General features: G+C 36.1%; 1 protein-coding gene across 4 annotated transcripts in view; it reads right to left on the bottom strand.

Annotated features, from left to right (window-relative positions):
* The window catches only part of TLK1 (tousled like kinase 1), a 181,335-nt gene that overhangs the window by 4,722 nt on the left and 153,710 nt on the right, over positions 1 to 22,903 (bottom strand). For all 4 annotated transcript variants that reach the window (XM_025275065.2, XM_025275068.2, XM_025275073.2 and 1 more), the window contains 7 exons: positions 12,790 to 12,887; positions 10,555 to 10,636; positions 7,029 to 7,120; positions 6,856 to 6,945; positions 6,530 to 6,699; positions 6,115 to 6,250; positions 1,455 to 1,566 (listed from right to left, as the gene is read on the bottom strand). In XM_025275065.2, coding sequence (XP_025130850.1) covers positions 1,455 to 1,566; positions 6,115 to 6,250; positions 6,530 to 6,699; positions 6,856 to 6,945; positions 7,029 to 7,120; positions 10,555 to 10,636; positions 12,790 to 12,887 — 780 coding nt within the window. The remainder of the gene's footprint in view (positions 1 to 1,454; positions 1,567 to 6,114; positions 6,251 to 6,529; positions 6,700 to 6,855; positions 6,946 to 7,028; positions 7,121 to 10,554; positions 10,637 to 12,789; positions 12,888 to 22,903) is intronic.

Raw genomic sequence — 22,903 nt, 5'->3', positions numbered from 1 at the left:
ATAGCCAAAACACTATAAATAAGCAATTAAGATGAAAACATTAAATATTTTATTCTGTTTAAAATGTTTAAGAACTACTTATTAGTAGAAGAAACTATAAGGTTACAGCTGGCACCTGCTAGCAGATATGGTTTTGAAAACAGCTAGCAGAGAAGGCGATGGCACCCCACTCCAGTACTCCTGCCTGGAAAATCCCATGGACGGAGGAGCCTGGTGGGCTGCAGTCCATGGGGTCGCTGAGGGTCAGACATGACTGAGCGACTTCACTTTCACGTTTCACTTTCATGCATTGGAGAAGGAAATGGCAGCCCACTCCAGGGTTCTTGCCTGGAGAATCCCAGGGATGGGGGAGCCCGGTGGGCTGCGGTCTGTGGGGTCGCACAGAGTCGGACACGACTGAAGCGACTTGGCAGCAGCAGCAGTGGTGTCCTTTAGTTTGATACAGTTCAAACTAGTTTGAAAAGTAGTGGAAACATCTGTGAAAAGTCCAGAGTAAAACACCTTGAGCATGACAAATTAAGTTAAATGAAACAGCTCTGGCTTTGGTCCTAACATGCAGTGAATTCCCAGACAAGTCCCTGGATCACTTTTCACACTGATGAAGGGATTGAATGGGATATGGATTAAATATCCATGGTAGTTTGTAGTTCTGACTTCAATATAAAAAGAAGTTTGAGAAACATTAGGACTAGGTTTGACAGAATTTCCCTGAGGAAGCACAGGCGAAACACGCTCAGGCCAATGTGTGTGTGTTTTGGGGGGTTGGGGGAGAATGGGGGTAGAGGATGTGAGAAAGTGAAGAAAATACTTTTGACTCCATTATTTCTAATGCTACAGAAACATTAGCAGTATTAAAAAGTTGTTGTGACATTAAAGTAATTCTGATCCATGAAAATTTTAGTAAGTGATGATATATTTAAGATCACCTAAAAAAATTAAAACGGGTAACTATGGTTCAGGCATCCAAAATGGAGCTGGGTAGCCATTATGGATGTGGTTTCAGACACATTCCTGCATCACAGAAAACTTGAACTTTCCAAACTGTATCAAACCAAAGGACACTACTAGTTGTTTTCCAAAAACCAATCAGCAAATGCTAGCTGCAACCTTGCAGTTTAGAAGTCACCCCCACTTTGCAACTATGTGAACAGCACCCTTACTTCTGGCCGGCTCCAATCCTAATTCTTAACAATTTATGTAACCTTGCAATTTTTTTGCCTATAAGCACCCCTCCCTCCTTTGTGTAGAGCTGCAACACAGTTCAAGTGCTTTCTTGGATTATTGCTTTCCAGGCTGTTCCTAACCCCAATGGTTATTTGGGGTTTGTTGTTGCTGTTGTTCCTGCCTCAACCAGGTCTCCATTCTTGACTAAACTGACTTCAAATTAATGAAACTTCAAGAAGAGAAAATTCAACTTCTCTCCATATGGCTGAATCTGCTATACTTTAACTTACCTTTCTACCATAAAGACACTGAAAGAAGATGACTCCAACTGACCACACATCAACCTTGTTGGAAATCTTTGGTGGTTCCTTTCCAACTACAAAACATTCGGGAGGTAAATACCTAGTTTGGGAGGGGGGGAGGGGGGGAGACAGAAAAAAGGAAAGGATAATAACAATTTATAACTTGTAAATGTAAAATCTTAGAACTTTCATTTTATCCATACATTGAATGATGTCCTAAACTTTTAAAGCATTTGTATCATCTGACTCTAGCACCAAAACAAATAACTTTGTGATAAAGTGTGTAAGATACAGTTAACCCTTTAACAACACAGGTTAGAACTGCATGGGTCCACTTGCATGAGGATTTTTTTTTTTAATAGTAAATACTACATACAGCACTACACAATCCCTGGTTGGGTGAATTTCGGGCCTTTGGAGGAACCATGTATATGAAGGGCAACTCTTTAAGCTACTCTCAGATTTTTGACTGTGTAGAGGGCTGCTGCCTCTCATCCCTGCATTGTTTAAGGGTCAATTATAAATGTGTATTATCTACAGAAATGACAAATTATTGTTAGAAACTACAGTGTTCTGAGTAAGTATCCACTAGGACGAAAAAACTCTTCCTATCCCCCTCTTCACCAATGTTCAAACTCTTCCTAAAACATACATCTGATCAGCCAGTTCTTTTGTTTAAAGAACCTCAACATCACTGGCTAGCAAGGTAAGACCTTGTATCTCTTGCTTGTAACAAACAACCTGTCTTAGTCTAGCAGCAACTTAAATTTCCAAAATCTCTTCCCCTGACCCCTGCAAACTGGCTGCTGCTAAGTCGCTTCAGTCGTGTCCGACTCTGTGCGACCCCATAGATGACAGCCCACCAGGCTCCGCCGTCCCTGGGATTCTCCAGGCAAGAACATTGGAGTGGGTTGCCATTTCCTTCTCCAATGCATGAAAGTGAAAGTGAAGTCACTCAGTCATGTATGACTCTTAGCGACCCCATGGACTGCAGCCTACCAGGCTCCTTTGTCCATGGGATTTTCCAGGCAAGTACTGGAGTGGGGTGCCATTGCTCAAACTGGCTAGGCAAAGCCAATTCATTTGGTCCCCACACTGTGCTTCCGAATATGCTTTTTAATGCTTTTATGAATACCTTTTATGCTTGCTTTTACCCCAGTTTGGGCTTCCCCAGGGGCTCAGAGGTTAAAGAATCCGCCTGCAATGCAGGAGATGGGGGGTTCAAACCCTGGATTGGGAAAATTCTCTGCAGAAGGGCATGGCAACCCACTCCAGTATTCTTGCCTGGAGAATCCCATGGACAAAGGAGCCTGGCAGGCTACAGTCTATAGGGTCACAAGGAGTTAGGACTGAAGCGACTTATCATACTCATTTGACATGGTAACCACCCTTTCTTCAAAATCTGCCTAACTATCACCAGCCTTCTCTGCTTCCCTCCAGGGACCTCCGTTACATTAATTCATTAATCTTTGTGCAGTTTTGAATGGCTGCAGCAACAGAAATATACGGAGCATTCAAAAATACTATCTTTTTAATTTATAAAGTCATAATTTTAGACAAAAGGTAAAAATAGATTGTAATATTTACTTTTATCTTTTAAATAAATTTAAACAGCTCCATCAGGATGCAAGCATCTCCCCCCATCTAAAATTTGGATAAACTACAAAGTCCTGAAAAGCAATAATACAGCTAAATAGGAATCTATGGTTTTTTTGTTTTATACTCACTACACTAATAATCACTTAAATTTCAGCAGAATGTTCACAGATGACCAATAGCTTGTATGTGATGTAATCCTTTCCTACTTTCCAAATCAAGTAAAAAGCCAAGTTTGTTCTATGAAAAGTATGTATTTTCTATAGGTTTATGTGTGTGTTTAACTGAAACAAGAATGCCTCTTGAATACTATGCTATACTGTCCCTCAAGGTAAAAGGGTGTAAGCAAGGAGAGAAAGAATAGGAATAGATACCAAAGCTTTTCAGGAAAAATGACCAGCAGGATTTAGTGAATGCTTGCATTTGAGATCTGAGAGGCAAGAAGAAATAAAACTCACTTTCTTCTAAGTGATACTGACAGGGGATGAAAGGCAATTTGTAAAGGCACTGTGACACGTATTTTAAAAGTTTGTATAGGACATTGTTTACCAAATACATATCTTAAAAAACTAATGATTAGAAACTAACCATTTTGGGAAACACTGTCTATGAGAAGTGTAATTCCAGGTTCCTAACATGGAAATGCCATGACTTTACTGCAGAGTACCCTAAACATAAGCGTCCCTGATGCCCATCTGCCAGGGAAATCCATTGCCTTGCCCTATACTAGGGAAACCAGAGTGAGAGGGAAACGGCATGTGGGAATCTCTGCAAAGGATTATCTATTACTTAGAACATGGTTTCAAGCTGTTTTCCACAGAATGTAGGGTTCTACCAAGCAACTAGGATTCTAAGATTTTGTGCTGAAAAAAGGAGTCTTGTTGCTAAAAGAAGAAAGACTCATGATTACTTACTGATTGAGGGTTCCGACCTTCAAGGATTTACCAGTTTGAATGATAATTTTCTTTAAGCATGTATTTTAAAAATCTATGACATACTGTATTATATTCCTAAAAAAATGCCACAGGCATAATTTTAAAGCTCTAAAATGGCTTTACATGAATATACATGGATATGACTAATCCCTATTCTGAAAAGTAAAAATGCATACAAACTTGTAGCATTTTCTATTGCCCAGGCTAACTATGTTCTAGAAACCCTAAAGCCACATGTATGTTTGTAATCACCGTCCTGCTCAGTGAGGCTGAGTACAGCTATCTCCCTTCCAATTAAGATTTCACTCCTTTTGCTAAATTCATTCATTCTGAAAACTAAATTTTTTTTGAAAATTCACAATGAAGTAATTTTTGTCAACACCTAGGTAACTGTGAAGGAATGCCATTCATTTAGACTCAAGTCCAAAAGATCAAGATTGTACCAAATTTCTCTTCTCATTCATGATCAACAAAACATCCATCTCAAACAAAAACTGTAACCACAAAACCTGTACAGAGAGGGCTTAATACTTACTGCTTTTAATAGCTAAGATGTTATCTTAAGTATTATTATTCATAGTAAAGTAATGCTCAAAATTCTCCAAGCCAGCAGGCTTCAGTAATATGTGAACCGTGAACTTCCAGATGTTCAAGCTGGTTTTAGAAAAGGCAGAGGAACCAGAGATCAAATTGCCAACATCCGCAGGATCATGGAAAAAGCAAGAGAGTTCCAGAAAAACATCTATTTCTGCTTTATCGACTATGCCAAAGCCTTTGACTGAGTGGATCATAATAAACTGTGGAAAATTCTGAAAGAGATGGGAATACCAGACCACCTGACCTGCCTCTTCAGAAACCTATATGCAGGTCAGGTAGCAAGAGTTAGAACTGGACATGGAACAACAGACTGGTTCCAAATAGGAAAAGGAGTACGTCAAGGCTGTATATTGTCACCCTGCTTATTTAACTTCTATGCAGAGTACATCATGAGAAACGCTGGGCTGGAGGAAGCACAAGCTAGAATCAAGATTGCTGGGAGAAATCTCAATAACCTCAGATATGCAGATGACACCACCCTTATGGCAGAAAGTGAAGAGGAACTAAAGAGCCTCTTGATGAAAGTGAAAGAAGAGAGTGAAAAAGTTGGCTTAAAGCTCAACATTCAGAAAACTAAGATCATGGCATCTGGTCCCATCACTTCATGGCAAATAGATGGGGAAACAGTGTCAGACTTTATTTTTTGGGCTCCAAAATCACTGCAGATGGTGACTGCAGCATGAAATTAAAAGACGCTTACTCCTTGGAAGGAAAGTTACGACCAATCTAGACAGCATGTTAGAAAGCAGAGGTGTTACTTTGCCAACAAAGGCCCATCTAGTCAAGGCAATGGTTTTTCCAGTGGTCATGTATGGATGTGAGAGTTGGACTATAAAGAAAGCTGAGCGCCGAAGAATTGATGCTTTTGAACTGTGGTGCTGGAGAAGACTCTCGCGAGTCCCTTGGACTGCAAGGAGATCCAACCAGTCCATCCTAAAGGAGATCAGTCCTGAGTGTTCATTGGAAGGACTGATGTTGAAGCTAAAACTCCAATATTTTGGCCACCTGATGGGAAGAGCTGACTCAATGGAAAAGACCCTGATGCTGGGAAAGATTGAGGGCAGGAGGAGAAGGGGACGACAGAGGATGAGATGGTTGGATGGCATCACCGACTCAATGGACATGAGTTTGAGTAAATTCCAGGAGTTGGTGATGGACAGGGAGGCTTGGCGTGCTGCAGTCCATGGGGTCACGAAGAGTCAGACACAACTAAGCAACTGAACTGATTCAAAATAAACATCACTCACTCTAACATTACAGAACAAGATTCACAAATTCTTCACATTAGGAATTTCTGGCTGGTAGTCAGTGATGCCAAATTTCTCTTCCTCCAGTTTCCTGATATTTACAGTTATGGCAGGATGAGAAAAGAGGGCTGATGCCAGTAGTCTCAACTCAGAGACTTCGTATCACCACCCTTATCACACCATAGTACTCTCAAAGGCACATGAAAATAAACTCTCTTTGAAAAGACTGGGCACTGACCTAGATAATTTTGGTGTTTTTAATAATATACTTACCAGTATGTGCCTGCCCCTTGGGATGTTAGATCCATCCCATCTACACCATAGCTGTCATCATCCATGATCTTGGACAGACCAAAATCCGTGATTTTTATTTCTCCACATGCTGTTCCATCTACCAGGAGGATGTTTCCTAAAACAAAGTTTATTTAATGATACAAAGATGAAAAACATTATGTTTACTATGAAAGCTGATTTGTGGGAAATAAATAATACATTTAGTATACCCATGTAAAAATTTTTATTAAAATACACATTTAAAATATAATTGAAAAATATAGCAATATTATTTTAAAAACACTTCAGATTCTATTAGTATGCCACTGTCTCTTAAAAACTAAATCACAAAGCCTATTTTCAGATAATTATATTCTTTAAAGCTTAAAAACTTAAGACAAATTTTATTAATTACCTGGCTTAAGATCATAATGTATAATAGGGGGTTTTATTTCATTGAGATATCTTAGTGCATTTACAATTTGCATTACAATAGACCTAGCTTCTTTCTCTGACATTAACTTATGTTGCTTCAGATAGAAATCCAAGTCATTGCCTTCACAGTATTCTAACACTGTACAAAACCTACAATGGAGAAAAGAAAAAAATCAGACACAAAATATTAGCCAATACTTCAGAGTCACAATGGACAAATGAGTATTTGTATCATCACTACAGAATAGGGGAAGCAAATGCCAACATGTCTTTTCTTAAAAACTAAGTCTGTTTACATTCACTTACGTATCTGTATCCAAGGAGAAATAGTCATAGAGTTTAACTATTCTGGGGTGATCCAGTTCTTTGTGTATTCTATACTCTCTGCAGGCATGTCTACGAGAAGGAGAGTGTATTAATTCTCCATGACCATTAAATGTATTTTCAAAATTGATAAAAATCAAAGAATTAATATTTACTTGTGGTAGTTTTCCTTCTTCTCATCCCTCCAGCTTTTATTAAGCTGGTGGATCTTCACAGCAGCATATCTTTGTTCATAAAGGTCAAAAGCCTAGGATTAAATGAACAGAGAAGACTTTGAACCAAAGACCAACTGAAGAGCTCACTTTTTTTGGGGGGTAATAATTTTGCAGTAATATGGAACTAGAATATACACTTTTATACTATAAAATATACTACTTTTGGTAGTCATCTCTGCTAAGATTATAGTTCAGTGGCACATTTATTATCAGAAACAAGATACAAATTTCATGATGTTAAATCAGAGTAAACCTTAATGTGAATTTTCATGTTCAAGTTTTATAAATGCCAATATACTGAATTAAGATAAAACAATAAAGGTTTAAAAAAAAAAAAAAAAAGAGTTTCTCCTCTATACCAGCAGCAGCAGTAAGCAGCCAGGAAAACAGGTGACTTTAATACTTTTTTGGTGGATTGGATCAAGTAAACTTTTTCCTCTATCTTTTCCTACAGACTCCATGTTTTTTCCCCACTTGTTTGAAAATTAGTTTATTAAAGTTCTAAACTTTTATTACAAAATTAAACATAACCATATATAATTATCATACCATATCAGCAATTATTCCTTAATCTCATCTCAAGATAGGTTTTTATACTGGTTTGTTCAAATTATCAGCCTATTTCTGAAGAAAGAATGATCAACATTTTTTAAGGCTTCAGGTGACTTTTTCTTTTTTTCTAAAAAACACTGCATATCATGAAAGAAATTTAATAGTTTAGGTTCTACTGTAACTTATATACAAAAAGTGCTCCTTTAAGAAAACACTTAAATAGCTTACATATTTATTAAGAAGAAGGTTCATAGCTTCCACTCCCTCTATCAATTTAACCTTAAAATAAGCAGGGGGGTAAAACTGCTTGTCACAAAATTATAAAAGCATGAGATCTGCAATCACAAAGGATGCAGTAATTAAGAATATTCACTTTGGAGTCAGATAAACTTATTATTAGATGTGTTACTTTGTGCTAACAAAGTCTCAAAGTTTGGATTGTTGAAGAGAATTAAATGGGGTGAAACATATAGTGTTTAGAATAATACATGATTCACAATAAATACCCAATAGACATTAGCTAAGTTTTAAACAACAGAAAAGAAAAAAAGTTCAGGTAGGAGAAAGCAAAAAGAACATAATAAGTTTATTAAAGAACTTATAAGCAATCACAGCAAGAAGAAAAAAAAAGTAAAAAATGAAATTCTAAAGTTATCATTAGTGTATACTGATTATAATGTAAGACACATCTTTCAAAGTATACCTTCCCATAAAGCTAAGATGGTAATCACTAAGCAACTGATTCAATATTTTCCACAAAGTCTATTTTTTCATTTACAATCTACTGCTTTGTTTCCCAAGGGACATGGCAAGAAAGAAAGGACTTTGACGGGGTCAGAGGGAGCTGTCACTGGTATTTAAATCAACAATAGGGATTTAAGACATTAGGGCCCCAACAATCTGCATTTTCTAATTTCTATGTAAGATTTTCTTCAAGAGAAAAGTCTCTTTTAGCCCCTATCTGTGAGACTAAAAACAGTGGAAATACTACTGGGCAGTGGCGGAAGACCGCCATGAAAGCTATTAGAAGCAACAGAGACTGGGCTACTTTCAGGATAAGCCAGTGCTAGCTATGGTGATTTGAGATCCACCATGAGCTATTATGATGTTCTTTTTTCTACCTTGTGGCCTGGGTAAGACTACTCAACACTTAAGTGCCCAGATAAACTACCATTCGAATCAAAGAAACAAGAACTGGAAGAGGGCTCACAAATCACTCTTGATGGGTGATACTAATGCTTATCCAAGTTAACAAAACAAAAACTAGTTCATGGTTGAACCAAGATCAGAAATTAGTTCTCTGAATCCAAATCCCATCATTTCTCCAGAGTCAGAACTAGATACAGGCTGTCTCTTGAACAGAGAGGATTTCTAATAACAATTTGATAAGCGTACATTTACTCAACACCAAAATTCTAAGCGTACATTTACTCAACACCAAAATTCTATGTGATTTACCTGATGGTTCATTTAATCATTACAATGATCCCATGATGTACATAACTGTTAAACAGTCCCAGATGAAGACAGGATGATAAAGCAATAAGCCGAAGTTTAGACAGTTGGTAAACAGCAATCAGAATTAGGATTCAAACTCAGCCTGTTTGGCTTCAGAACCCGAGGTCTTAATCACTGATTATACCAATACATAATGAAGCTCAAAGTGTTGCAAAGAGCTTATAAAAGGCAGATTAATAGGGAAGCCTTCAATAGGAACTCAAGTTTAAGGTGAGACTAGTACCTTCATTATGACTTCATCCTAACTAAGAGCACAAGCCACTGGGGCTTATAAGGCAGGGGAGTGAGATGATCAGACTGCATTTTCTAACAAGGCCATTCTAGCTGCAGCATACACACAAAGGGACTGGAGAAACTCAATGTCCAGGAAAAGGTGATTGGCTAGGAGATTAGAGCAGCAAAGCAAACAAGAGACAATGAGGCTTTGAGCTGAGAGAGAGAAGGGTCCTTGCTGGATTTAAGAGAGCTTAATGACACTAGTAATGACATACACCAGAGACTGGTTATGCTGGAGGAAGGGGGTTAGGGGAAAGATGTAGTGAAAAATGGCTTTCATTCTTCATTCACTGCAGGTTTTTCAGGGAAGGAACTGGGTAGATAAAAGGCAGTGCTGTGTATTAAAGTGGGGAGCGGTGTTTTTTTTTTTTTTTTTTAAGGGAGGGGAAGGGGTGGGAGGAGAGGAAGATAAGCTTCTATTTCACATGTGAGTTTGCAGTACTTAGGAAGCATCCACATGAGGTCATGTAAATCCGCAGGTATGGGGCTCAGAAAGAAGTGTGGCTAGATAGCTACATATATACATATGTATACATATGTATCTATATCTGAAACCAAATAGGTTACCACTCAGTGAGGAGGAGGGGGATATATTTGAAAAGGAGATTAAGAATGATAAAGAAATTTGGGAACACAGTATTTAAAGGTTGGTCAGAAAGACAATACAGAGCAAAAAAAAAAAGGTATAAAGTATTAAATGTGATGAATAAAAATTTCTGCATTCATATATATTTGAGAAACACTGGCCTTGAAATAGGTAGAAATTAGGGTAAATCCAGGACATATAAGGACTTGTAACACATGTTTAAGGGGGATATAACCTTGTCATATATGTACTATATTAAATGACTACCTGCCCATCTTGATTCTAATGGCTGTTATTATTTGTATCAGGTTGGTCAGTGGTAATCAGCTACCAAATATCAGAGGGTCTGCAAAGGCACAAGGATAGTTTATAGACTCTAGAGATAACATAAGCCATCACAGACTCTTTTTGCAATGAGAGGACATAATTTCCCAGTCAAAAAATCATAAAAACAATAAACATGTACTTCTTAACCACATAGTCCTATATCTTTGCTATATTAGTGTGAAGAACAGAAAAAAATATGTACATTACCTTATATACTTCACTAAAGCCACCTCTACCAAGCAGATGGAGCAATAAATATCTTTCATTTAACGTTGGGTGATCTTTGAACCTTAAGGGTGGGGAAAAAAACACTCATGCACATGAAAACACACACGAAAAGGTTCTGTCCACAGCACAGCTGTGCTCTTACCCTACTCCTGTCTCTCTTCCCTGCTATTTTGAATTCTATTCCATACTTCTTTCTCTACCTGCATGACTATCACCCATCTCAACGCTTTGGTGTTCACGAAGCCTAACATTCAGCTCTTAAGCTGAATATTCAAGTTCAATGACCAATTACAGCACTGTGATAAAGACCTACCAACTACTGTATTACTAAGAGCTTTATAAAATCCTGTATCTATTCATCAGGAAATACTTCCCTTATGAAAACATACTTTTATCTGGGAGTTTTAGTTAAGTTTTATAGTACTGACAGAGGATTAAAAATAATTATAAGCTGACTTTCATTCATGGTTAAATTTTATAGTCTTTGCCTTTTACAAATAAAATTTTAATTCCCAATCAAAAAAGTAATGCTTAAAAAAAAAAAAAACCCACCACAAATAAAATTATTTAAGGTTTATCACACCTGCTACACACTAAGCACTCACATGTATTATCTCATTTGGTTCTTAACTAACCCTCTGAAGTAGGCCCTGCCACTACCTCTCTTTTACAGATGAGGGCACTACTGCACAGAAAGGTTAAGTTACTGTCCAGGGTCAACAGCTAATACATGGCAGGGTTTCACAGAAAAACATGGTCCCAAAATGTACACTCTTGATTCTTATGGGGGGGGGGGGGGGTCAATGACAGTTTTATAGTCTCAGATACAAAATATACATGGTATTTTATTCAATGTCAACACAACTTTGACAATTTAAGCTTTTCTTGAGAATTAATAGAGATTTCTGTTTAGTTTTAAAGCAAAATGTAGGCAATTTCCTGGTGGTCCAGTGGCTAGGACTCAGTGTTTTCACTGCCGTGGCCCATGTTCAATCTCTAGTTGGGGAACTAGAATCCCACAAGCCATGTAGCCAAAAAAAAATAAAGAAAGGGATATATAACAATTCATTTAATTTTCATCAAGTGGATTAAGTTATACCCACAAACAAACTTGGGCATAATTTTCAGAACAGTCAACTATAAATTAGCTTTGACTTATCTGCTTTATTAGAATTTATCTGGTATAATTAAGTATATTCCATAACTATGTTATTTCATTTACCTTATATATTGGAATGATTATGTTCATAAACAGGCCTTCTTTTAAGCAAGATATTTCATGGCAGAAATAGGCCACTTCCAATTCTGACACTCATTTAGGTCATGAAGATTTAAATTATATAAATCTGAAAGTGTAAATAAGACATCCTTCCTGTCCTCTACACAGACTACATCCAATTAATGCCTTTCTTTATTTCTGTCTTCCTCATAAAGCTCCCACCTGTCCATAGGCATTTTCTCTTTGAATTCCTTTAGCGTTTAAATAAATTTGATAATTAGGGATTAAGGACAGAGACTATAATTTAAACTGCTCTTCTATTTCTTCTTTACACAATGCTGGATACATGGTTTAATGAAATCCCTTTAGCTGAAACGATTTCTTCTTCACTACTGTAACACTAACTTTGGTATTTAGTCAACAAATATTTATTCTGTGCCTACCATATGCCAGAAACAGGTTTAGGTTTGGGGGATAGAGCAAGAACAAAACTAAATCCCTGCTCTCATGTAGCTTACATTCCAGTGAAGGAAACAGATAAAAGAACTGGAAAAAAAAAAATGTAATTCCAAATACTGATAAATGCCAAGAATAAAAAGCAAGGTAAGGATACTGAGAGAGGTGATGGAGTAACGCCAGGACTGATATTTTAGACAGGGTGGCCTTTCTAGTGACCACCTGGAGTGAAATAAGTAAGCCACTCATATGTCTAGAGGAGAATATTTCAGGCAGAGAAAATGGAGAACAGAAGAGCCTTGAGATAGGAATGACATGTGATCGAGGGAGCCAGTGTATATACGACATATAAGTGAGAGGAAGATGAGAGAGGTGGGGTGGTGAGGTGCCTGAGACCAGATCATACAAGGCCTTCTGAGTCATGGGAAGGACTTTATTTCTATGATGAAGTCCCTCAACAAGGAAATACTGTGTTTATGATCTCCAAGGGGAGATAATCTTTTATCATGTAATACTGTAAAATACAAATAATGACTTACTGTGAATTATCTTCATTATTTATTCTTTTGAGCTCTCGAATATGAAGATTTCTGACTCTTTCCAAACGTTCAAGTTCTGCCTGGATTTCTGCCTCTTCCTGAAAATGAAGAGAGGGGACTATAACAAGCTCAATCTATTGGTGATATAAAAAAGATGTTTTTACTCATGCACCAATTTTTTTTTTAACAGTGATGGAAAGAATAGTGTATTATAAAGTACCACTGAGTTAAAAGATCGAAGTGCTCTTTTCAATGCCTGAAATATAAGAAAGAGATAAGGCAAAAGCCTATTTCAAGAAACCAACCTCCACATGAAAATCTCTGTACTACAAGAAATCTATTTTTATAATGTCTAAACTAAAAATGACTGCAAAGTAGTCCGAAACTGACTTATAACACAAAATGAGTTTCAGTTTTATTTCTGATACGTTCAAATTTTAATTTATGAGGGAATAATTTACTAATACAAAATAAATGAAGATATTTCACAATAGATAAAAGAGGAAGAAAGGTAAAACACAAAACTACTGATTATTCAGAGACCTTACAACATTTGGAATACAGAAACACACACGTACAATCAGACCAATCACTTTGGATAAATTCCACTACAATTTTAAAGAGACTCTTTAAAAAACAAACATTTTTAACATTAACATTAAACATTAAAGAGACTCTTAAAAAAACAAAAATTATGTGACTAGCTGTGATTTAGATCCTTAGTCATCAGAGCACACCTAGGCAAATCCTAAAGGAATTTACTTTAACATTCATTAATCTAAAAATTCTGATATTTTCATGTCTCAAAATATACAATTTTTAGAACATTTAAAAGACACCAAAACAAACAAAACCACCCATTACACACACACCTCTTTGTCAATATAAATACTATTAAAAGACAAGAACATAACCAAATTTCAGTAAAAAGTTCTAGAAATGCCGATTTTATAATATTTTTGAAAAACTATTAAGTAAACACAGACTGCCTTGGCCTAAATGTGTAACCATTATAAATCTATATACAACATGGAATAGGAATAATTTCTGAATATTATACTTAAATATTTCTGCTTTTCATTAGCACTGTTTCATGATGATTTATCTTCTAAAATTAAAAAAAGTCCTTTGTCTCAAAAAATCAACAATTCTGAAATTTACTCTGAAAGTATACTTCATTGTAAGGCAAGATAACAGAGGTATAAAGTCTATTACACCATTATCTAAGGCTTAAACTGAAAGGAATATTCTCAGTGTCATAAAGAAAAACAAATGTTCACAAATTAAAAAACTAAGTATGTTTATATTCTACTTGACCTTAAGATTACATTAATTATTTAAAAATGAAACACAACCCCTACTTGTTGCAGATATTTAATGTAAATTAGGCATTAGATAATGCATGCTGCTGCTGCTAAGTCGCTTCAGTCGTGTCCGACTCTGTGTGACCCCATAGACGGCAGTCCAACCAGGCTTCTCTGTCCCTCGGATGCTCCAGGCAATACTGGAGTGGGTTGCCATTTCCTTCTCCAATGCATGCATGCATGCTAAGTCGCTTCAGTTGTGTCCGACTCTGTGCAACCCTATGGACAGCAGCCCACTAGGCTCCTCTGTCCAAGGGATTCTCTAGGCAAGAATACTGGAGTGGGTTGCTATTTCCTTCTCCATAGATAATACATAGAAACCACTGAAGATGAACTTTTCTAAGATTTGGGGGAGAGTTCCCTAAAATACACTAAATTCTCTGAAATTTCCTCATTTAGTGTAGCTTCAGTCACAAATATTTCTAATTTTAATGAAAATAAGAAAAAAAGGTAAGATAATGTTCCAGGGGATTAAATAGTTTCATTATAAGGACAGGAAATAGATTCAAAAGCTTCGCAACAATAAAGTCAAACCATAGTTCAGTTGTCTCAATTCAGTTACATAAAGCAGAATAAGAAACTGGTTATATAGGTGTGTCCATAAATATGAAAAAATTCAAATTCAATTATATCACAGAACACAGAGAGAGGTAACTTTTTTCAGATTACTAACATTTGCTGCCTTAACATTTGCTGTTAATTTCTTACACGTGTATGAAGCTAATAAACACTTAGTAAACTGGTATAATTTTAAATAATCTGATAAAACGGTGAAATGCTTATTAGAATTGCCAGCAAAAATACTTGTTTCAACTTTTACTTGAAATTGTGGTATGGGGATACTTATTATTTGAAAAGTGAATTTATAGAAATTCTATTATAAATATATAATTTTGAGACAACTAGATTGTTCACACATAATTACATTTGTTTTATAATTTTTGGTAATCTTCAGATGTTTATACAATGGCAATAATCAATATTACGAAACAGTTACTAAAGAAAATAAAATACATGTATGTGCCAGTTAAGCAAGCTTTTATTCCTCTATAAAACATGCCAAGTATGGGCTTCCCTAGAGGCTTATATGGTAAAGACTCTGCCTGCAATGCAGGAGACCAGTCTGATCCTTGGATCAGGAAGATCCCCTGGAGAAAGGAATGGCTACCCACACCAGTGTTCTTGCCTGGAGAATCCCATGGACAGAGAAGGCTGGCGGGTTCCATGGGGTTACGGAGTCAGATAAGACTGAGCGACTAAACACACACACACACACACAGGCCCCATAAGATCTTGTAATACAAAAGGACAGGCAAGCTTCATTCAGTCTGAACTGTAAAATTTACAGGAAAAAACCCCCAAATGTCAGGAGGACTAGTTAAAACAAACAGCTGGATCCTAGCTGTTTAAGAGGAAAGGTCAAGGGAAGGAACTATAACTGATTATATGCAGATACACGTAAATCTTCCATAGTCATCAGTAAATATATTTACATATTCCATATTGTAATTCAGTATTTATTCCAGTATCTTGGATCTCAAAACAAAGTGACATATTTCTAGGGGAAAGATAATTCAGCAACTCTAAGTAACTTCTCTCAAATCCCACTGAGAAAAAGTATATATTCTATTATGGATTGAAGGCTTTGTGTTCCTCCCAAATTGTGTATGTCTAAGCCCTAACCCCCCAGTGTGATGGTATTTGGAGAAGGGGACTCTGTAAGTTAAGAGTTAGCTTAGGTAATGAGACTGGAGCCCTCTTGATGAAATCTAGTGGCTTTTTGAGTAGGAAGAAAGAGATCTCTCCTCCCAACCCCACTACTTCTTTGTGGCAGCACAGAGAAAAGTCACATGAGGATGTGAGAAGATGACCATCTACAAACTAGGAAGAAAGCTACAGAAACTAAACCCGAGGCTCCCCTGGTAAAGAATCTGACTGCCAATGCAGGAGACACAGGTTCGATCCCTGATCCAGGAAGATCGCACATGCGGCAGAGCAATTAACCCTATGCGCAGCAATTATTCAGCCTGTGTTCTAAAGCCCAGGAGCCGCAACTACTGGAAGCCTGCATGCCCTAGAGCCCACGAGCCACAACAAGAGAAGCCACCGCAAGGAGAAGCCCACAAAGCAACAAAGACCCAGCACAGCCAAAAATAAATGAATGATTAAAGAAAAAAAAGAAACTAAACCCCAAGGGACCTTGATCTTGGATTTCCAGCCTGTAGAACTACGAGAAATATGTTTCTGTTGTTTAAGCTGCCCAGTCTATGGTATTCTGTTACAACAGCCTGAGCCTGTTACTTATTCTCTCCTTATAGAAGGGAATTCCATTATGGAATGGAATCCTCAAACACATGGGAAAGGTAGGTCAAATTACTAAAATAAAAGAGAGGTAGTCCAGAATGGAGATCATGCTTAGTAAGAACACTAAAGTTCAATACTCTAGTCAGCCACTAGCTAAGCAATTTACAGCAGAAAAGGTCTAAGAAGAAACAGCATCTCTGGAAAAGAATTGGTCTCTGTAGGCAATTATGGTGTTGAAGGGACACGAATAAGAAAAGATCCTACTAGAGAGAGGGAGGTAGGTTTGGTAATCACATACAATAAAAGGACATCATTCTTTCCCGGTTTAGACAAAAAGATATGGCAATAAACCTTAACAGTACATACTACAGCTATTTTAACGGTATTTTAAAATTAGATCTAATATCTGAATTACTTGAATATATATTTTTAAAAACCCAGGTTAGACAAGTATACAATGATCTCAATATTGCCTCATTTAAGTAACCTGCAAAACATAGCACCTTCCAAAATTTTTAACTTTAAAAATTTATATGCAAAGTAAAACCAATTTGTCCCTCAATAGATATTTAGCATACAAATACTTTCTATTTGTACTCAGAGTCCGTTCAGGCAACTTAATATCCCCTTGGCTCAACATTCTAAGCTAAAAGTATGCTACAGCAATGTAGAATCTTTGTAAAATGCCAAGTTAAATAAAATGCAGGTTAAAACTGCTAGGCAGACCTGGGGTGTTTTTTGAGCATTTCTCTTAATGGCAGTTTTTAAAAGGGCAATTATTTTCTTTTAAAGTAGGGGTGTGTAGGCATTAAACTATAAAACTTACAAGTTATATAGTAATGCATTTTACATGTAAAGCTAATGCATTTCCTGTAAAAGTTGAACATACTATTGAATACTTTAAACTTCTTTAGCAAATCTTTAATATATTACATGTTAGCCCCACAAAAACCCCTCAATTTTGAAAAGCTGCCTTTCTATAAAGTCAAGATAAGACAGAATTTGAGAATCTGAGAATTTCTGATATACCATTCTCAGCTTGCCTATAATCCATGTAAGTTGGGAGAAGAAAAGAGTTTGTGTGGTATACTATGAAGACAGTGGAAACAGGGAAAGCTTATCACTTACAATAGTATATTTGGGAGCACCATAACAACATTAGTCCATTTGAGAAACTATTAATAGTTCAGAATGAGGTTTCAACATATTTAATACCAAATTAATTTTAGTAATGTAATAATACAATCAAGTTAGTATCTCCAAGTCCTCAAATAAGTTTTAATTTCATAAAATATTTATAATGTCATTCCGAAAGTCTATCACTAGGAAAGTGAAAGGTGAAATTAACAAAAGGCGCTATTAAAAGCTAACAGAAAGGGCAGTGCAGAAAAGAATTAAGAAAATTATTACCAATTTACTTCAAATTTATAATTTTTCTCTATTATTTTCTTTTATATATCCTAAATATGGATATAAGAGACACGAACCATTGGAAATATGAACCAATAAAAAAACTACATTGAACGTATAGAGATCAGTTTTGAAACTACTGCCCGTAATACTCTTTTTGCTCAAGTATGACCATACAGATCGAGGGAGTAGGGTAGGAAGAGGAAAAAGGACAAATACTGTGAAATTCCTGGTGGGGGACTCTTTCCTAACTATGTATATGATGTCTCCGTCAATCCTGAGTCGCTGAGCTGGATATTACCGAGGGGAACATACTGGGTCTCCCTCAAGTGTGTTTAACTGGCTTAGATAATTACTTTAGAACTTTAATGTTTTCCTCTCTCTATTTCATTTCCTTCTTTGGTGGGCTGGGGGTCATTCGCCTCTCTTCGATGAATACACACACACATCAAAACCCCTAAATGGGAATAAGTGTTAAAATGGACAATGGGATTGTCAGTTCCCCCATTCTATTTAAACAAACCAAACCCTATATTCTCAGCAGCTAATAAATATAACAGTTCAACTGACTGGCAAATTTTAAATATCCAGTACACTTCCTGAAAAAGAAATCACAGCTTCTGTATCAACGGGATGAAATTTCTTGATGTTGAAACTAGCTAAGGTGCTGACACCAAACCCTAGCACCTACAGGTACGATGCCTTACTACGTTTTCTTCCAGCTTTCTGCCTCCTTTTAACCTTTTTCAGGGTTCTGGTGGATTCCATATTTTTTAAAAGTATGGAAAGGTTTAACATTCTATACAATAATGAGAAGAGCCTAATCTTCTAGACTCTATGTATATGCATATAAACAGCATGGAGTTACAGTTTTTGGCCACTGGCCAAGCAACTGCCCTCTCTTTTTTGTGAAATTATGACCTCTAAACTGAATTTACAAACCTGAATAAACTCTGCCCAATTGTTAACATGACTTCTAAGATTCTTTCCAAAATTCAAAGAATGCCATTGCCTACACAACTGGATTAATATAAAAATCTACAAAAGTGAAATACATTTTATCACTAAATTTTCACTCTGGTAAGTGAACACCATCTAGTACCGGGTAAAGATGTATAATTACAGATGGGGTGAGCCAGAACTATGCTTGCAGGTTCACAAGGAGAGCAGGAAGCAGAGTACACACACCAGTAGCTTTCCTATCTACAGCTAGTGCCGTGCTCTCTCAGGCATCGCTTTCACAGAATAGCACTCATTTTTAAACAGAAGCAGAACTATGCACAAGATGTCAAGTTTAGAATTCCAATACTCTTGGCACTTTTCTTGCCCACACATACCAAGAAGTTGGGAACCTCGTATATTCTTTGTGGGCTTAATGGTGACTTTTTCTAGCATAACGAATGAATTTTCACTAGACGTCACTGAAAACTACTTCCTACACAAGTAGCGTCTTGTGTTATGTTCTAGAGAAATGTAACATACAATGTGGTTGGCTTTGAGAGAAAATTTTCTTGAATATAGAGGTGCACATGCAGTTTTAGAGATTAAGCCCTCTAGCATTAACTATTTTCACATTTTTATTCATACCTAAAGTGACAAGAGGTGTCACATACACAAACGTATTCTTTGTGGTCATACTAAGGATTTGATAAATCAGATGACAATGGTATTCTAGAAAGAAAGACCAAAGGAGATATCAAACTTCAAGAATATTTGGGGATTAATTCACCTAAAACCAATGCCCTGTATTCTCCACTGTTCAAAAGGCTTGCAGACAATCCATTGTCTTCCATTTCAACTAGTTGCATGGTCCACTGTGAAGGAGTGAGAAAAGAGCTGTGTGCTTGTTCTTGACCTGTAAAGATTTCATCATGGAAGATTAATACTGATGCTGCTGCTGCCTGTTACTGGTTGTTTCTCTTTGCAGGTGCCAATATCGGTCAGAGAACAGGATTTCAGTGGCAGAGTTGTTGCTATACTGTTATCTCTTCAGAACGGAGGCACAAGGAGAGATGAATGCCACATCGCAAGGAGCAAAGGAGAAAGAGAGAAAGAAATGGTGTCAGGTGGCATGTTGGATGCGATTTTTGTTTTAGTAGAGATTGAGATGACCGTAATTGTTTAGCTGATTCCTTCGGTCTGCAAAGATACACTTGTGTTGGTGCTGATGGTTCTTGACTAATCCTGTTTCAATTACAAGTTGGTTATGTTTTTCCTAAAAACTTCTGGTATTTAAATTCAGGGTTTATAACTCTCTCTCTCACACGCACACCCCAAAACACATACATTAAAGTCAATCCCTACTACACTATCTAATATTCCATACTGAGATGTCAAATCTTCTTTATGCATTCTCTCCAACTAATCAAATATTTAAAATCCAGAAGACAAAAATATTTGAAGACTAGAATAAACACCTCCACATGCTGTTCACATCACAAACTTGAGTCAAACAACAGTGGTATGATGTAGTTATTGGTCCTGGTAACTTTCAAAATTCTTACTTTCTCTTTATTTTGGGGTATTATGATTGGTAATTTATATTTTTAAAATAATATTATGACTAAAGAGACTCTATTACAAGAAAGATGGTTTATCAGGGATTTTTTTAAAAAGTTGTTTATGTTAGTTTAGTAATAATCCTTGAAAAGCACATCCACATAGCTTTCTTCAATTCTAGAATTAAGATTGGAGTTATACAAACAACCACCTAGTAGAACTCCTCAAATTACAAAGATAAACGACTTTCTCATAACTAGAATTTATCAAGACCGGTATCAAAACAGGATCAACTATAAAAGCTAACTGGCACACGGCTTATTAGTTTTTCTTAAAGCCAGAGATGCCACATGTGGCACAGGTACATTATCGGATTTAGTTGCTCTACCTTAAAGAAACAAAATATTAAACATAGGAAATTATTCTCATTACAACTATAAGCTTATAAGCGATAATCAAGGACGTTTATGCATAATGACTAGTAGCAAAAAGTTATTTTGTGTAAGTTTCAGGAGTAATTTGTATAATATACATATATTTGACTATATATTTCCTTTACGTTCTAGTAAATCTTTAGCTGTATAAAGGTAAAATTACACTAGAGAGTATTTACACATTTTACCTCCCAAAACATGCTTTTCCTCTTGACCTTTAAAGATAAATTTATAATGAAAAACAGTGAACCAATTAATAATAAAGAAATATTCTAGTTGATAGAATAGTCACTAACAGGCTACCCAAGGAAAGTAATATATGAGAGAAAGAGAGAAAGAAGTATGTGTGTGAAAAATTTAATTGCTCTACTTTATCTGCGATGAAAATAAACAGTCTATTTCTGGGGGGGGGGGGGGGGGGGGGAAAGCAAACATTCCTACTACTCTAAGAAAAATGCAAAGAAAGCTACAAGGGAATCAATTCTGAATACAGAAGGATCAACTTGCTATCCATCTACAACTAGAGAATTGTAGGAATAAAGTGTAAGGATACTTCCACTGAAGTAGCAGTGAGAAAAGGTTCAAGTCTTGGCTTTGCTAGTTACTAGCTATATTAATTTAGACAAAGCAAACAGAGAAGAGCTTGGCATTCAAATTTAACATTAATGTTCACTCTATAATGGTTAAAAATTCAAAGTGTATAAAATGTAATATTATGTAATTCTCCTGAAATGTGGAAATAAATCACTTAGTGAATGAGTGAGCAATAATTTCATAAACTGATAACTAAAACAATATTAAACAATTCTTAATATATTAAAAAAGATGATGCTGAACAATAATTTTCCTAATTTCAGAAGACAATAAGCCCTTAAGTAAGTTTACATTTACTATTTGGTGGTAACAGGAATGAAAATTTATTTTAGCCATGGACTTACTGCTGAACTCTCATTTGTTACTCTATCACACTAACAGATTCACTGGATTTGGATCATTATGTTTCTAGCCCTATAGAATATGAACTGAACTTTATGATTTACTCAGTGGTAAATACTTTTCCATATTTCGGTTTACCTATTCAATTATTATGATTAACTTTATAAAATACAATGTATATCATAAATTATCTCAAGAAAAAATTCTAGTCTTCTATGTCCAAATGGTATGGGCTTCAGCAATGATGGAAGTTTTTTCCTTTGGTGCCAACAAATTTAATAACTCCATCTAACTTCAAGAGTTTTTATTGAAGGGAGAGTGAAAGTCACCTTTGGTAATGCAGGAGGTATACTGGGCTCCACATCTAAACCCTAATCTGATGTAGGTCACATGATTAATTCCTGCACAGGTTACATGGACATCAAATATTCACAGATCAGATCCAGCCTATGGTAGAAACTATATAGTTACATGTCAGGGTATGGCTCATGTTGGCTTAAGATAGAGGTGATAAAGTGTCCAATCTACTTGTGTTTTATAAACCAGAACGACCTATTTTTAATGACCTACTTTCCAACTATGCTTTAGAATGCCAAATAACTTATTTTTAACACCTGTAACTGAATGCCTATTATTCTTAAACTGTACAACTCAAAAAAATAATACCCAGTGGAAATCAGACTACTACTATCTATTTGTCCTCTAAGGTGACACTACTTACTCAACTTTGTTCTCTGGATGTACTGCTAGCAACCTTCTTCATAAGGCATTCATTCTTCTCAACCAAAAAAGTCAGAAGTAAATGTGAGAATTCAAAACATGAGAGGATATTTCAGCATTAATTCATCAATTCTTCCAAAATATTCCATGATAGAGATCAAAGAAAAGTAATGTTGTAAATTGGTTAAGAAGAAGATAGTAAATTGGTTAAGAAGAAGATAAAGTTAGAAATCTAAAACTGCTCAGTAAATTTGATAAAAGCTGAAACAATAAAACAGGAAAAGGATTATGGATGGGACAGTTATTAGAATGAGTAAATGCAAAAATGGAGAAGTCAAACACTGGGAAAAAAGATAATATGGAAGTTCGAAGAGAAGGTGTACTAAACTACAAAAGCTTACAACTGTTTGTATAATATCTAGACATTTAAGTATATGTACCTTACTT

The sequence above is a fragment of the Bubalus bubalis genome, chromosome 2, assembly GCF_019923935.1.
Source record: "Bubalus bubalis isolate 160015118507 breed Murrah chromosome 2, NDDB_SH_1, whole genome shotgun sequence".
In the NCBI taxonomy this organism is placed as follows: Eukaryota; Metazoa; Chordata; class Mammalia; order Artiodactyla; family Bovidae; genus Bubalus; species Bubalus bubalis.
This window is presented reverse-complemented; position numbering and strand designations above follow the sequence as displayed.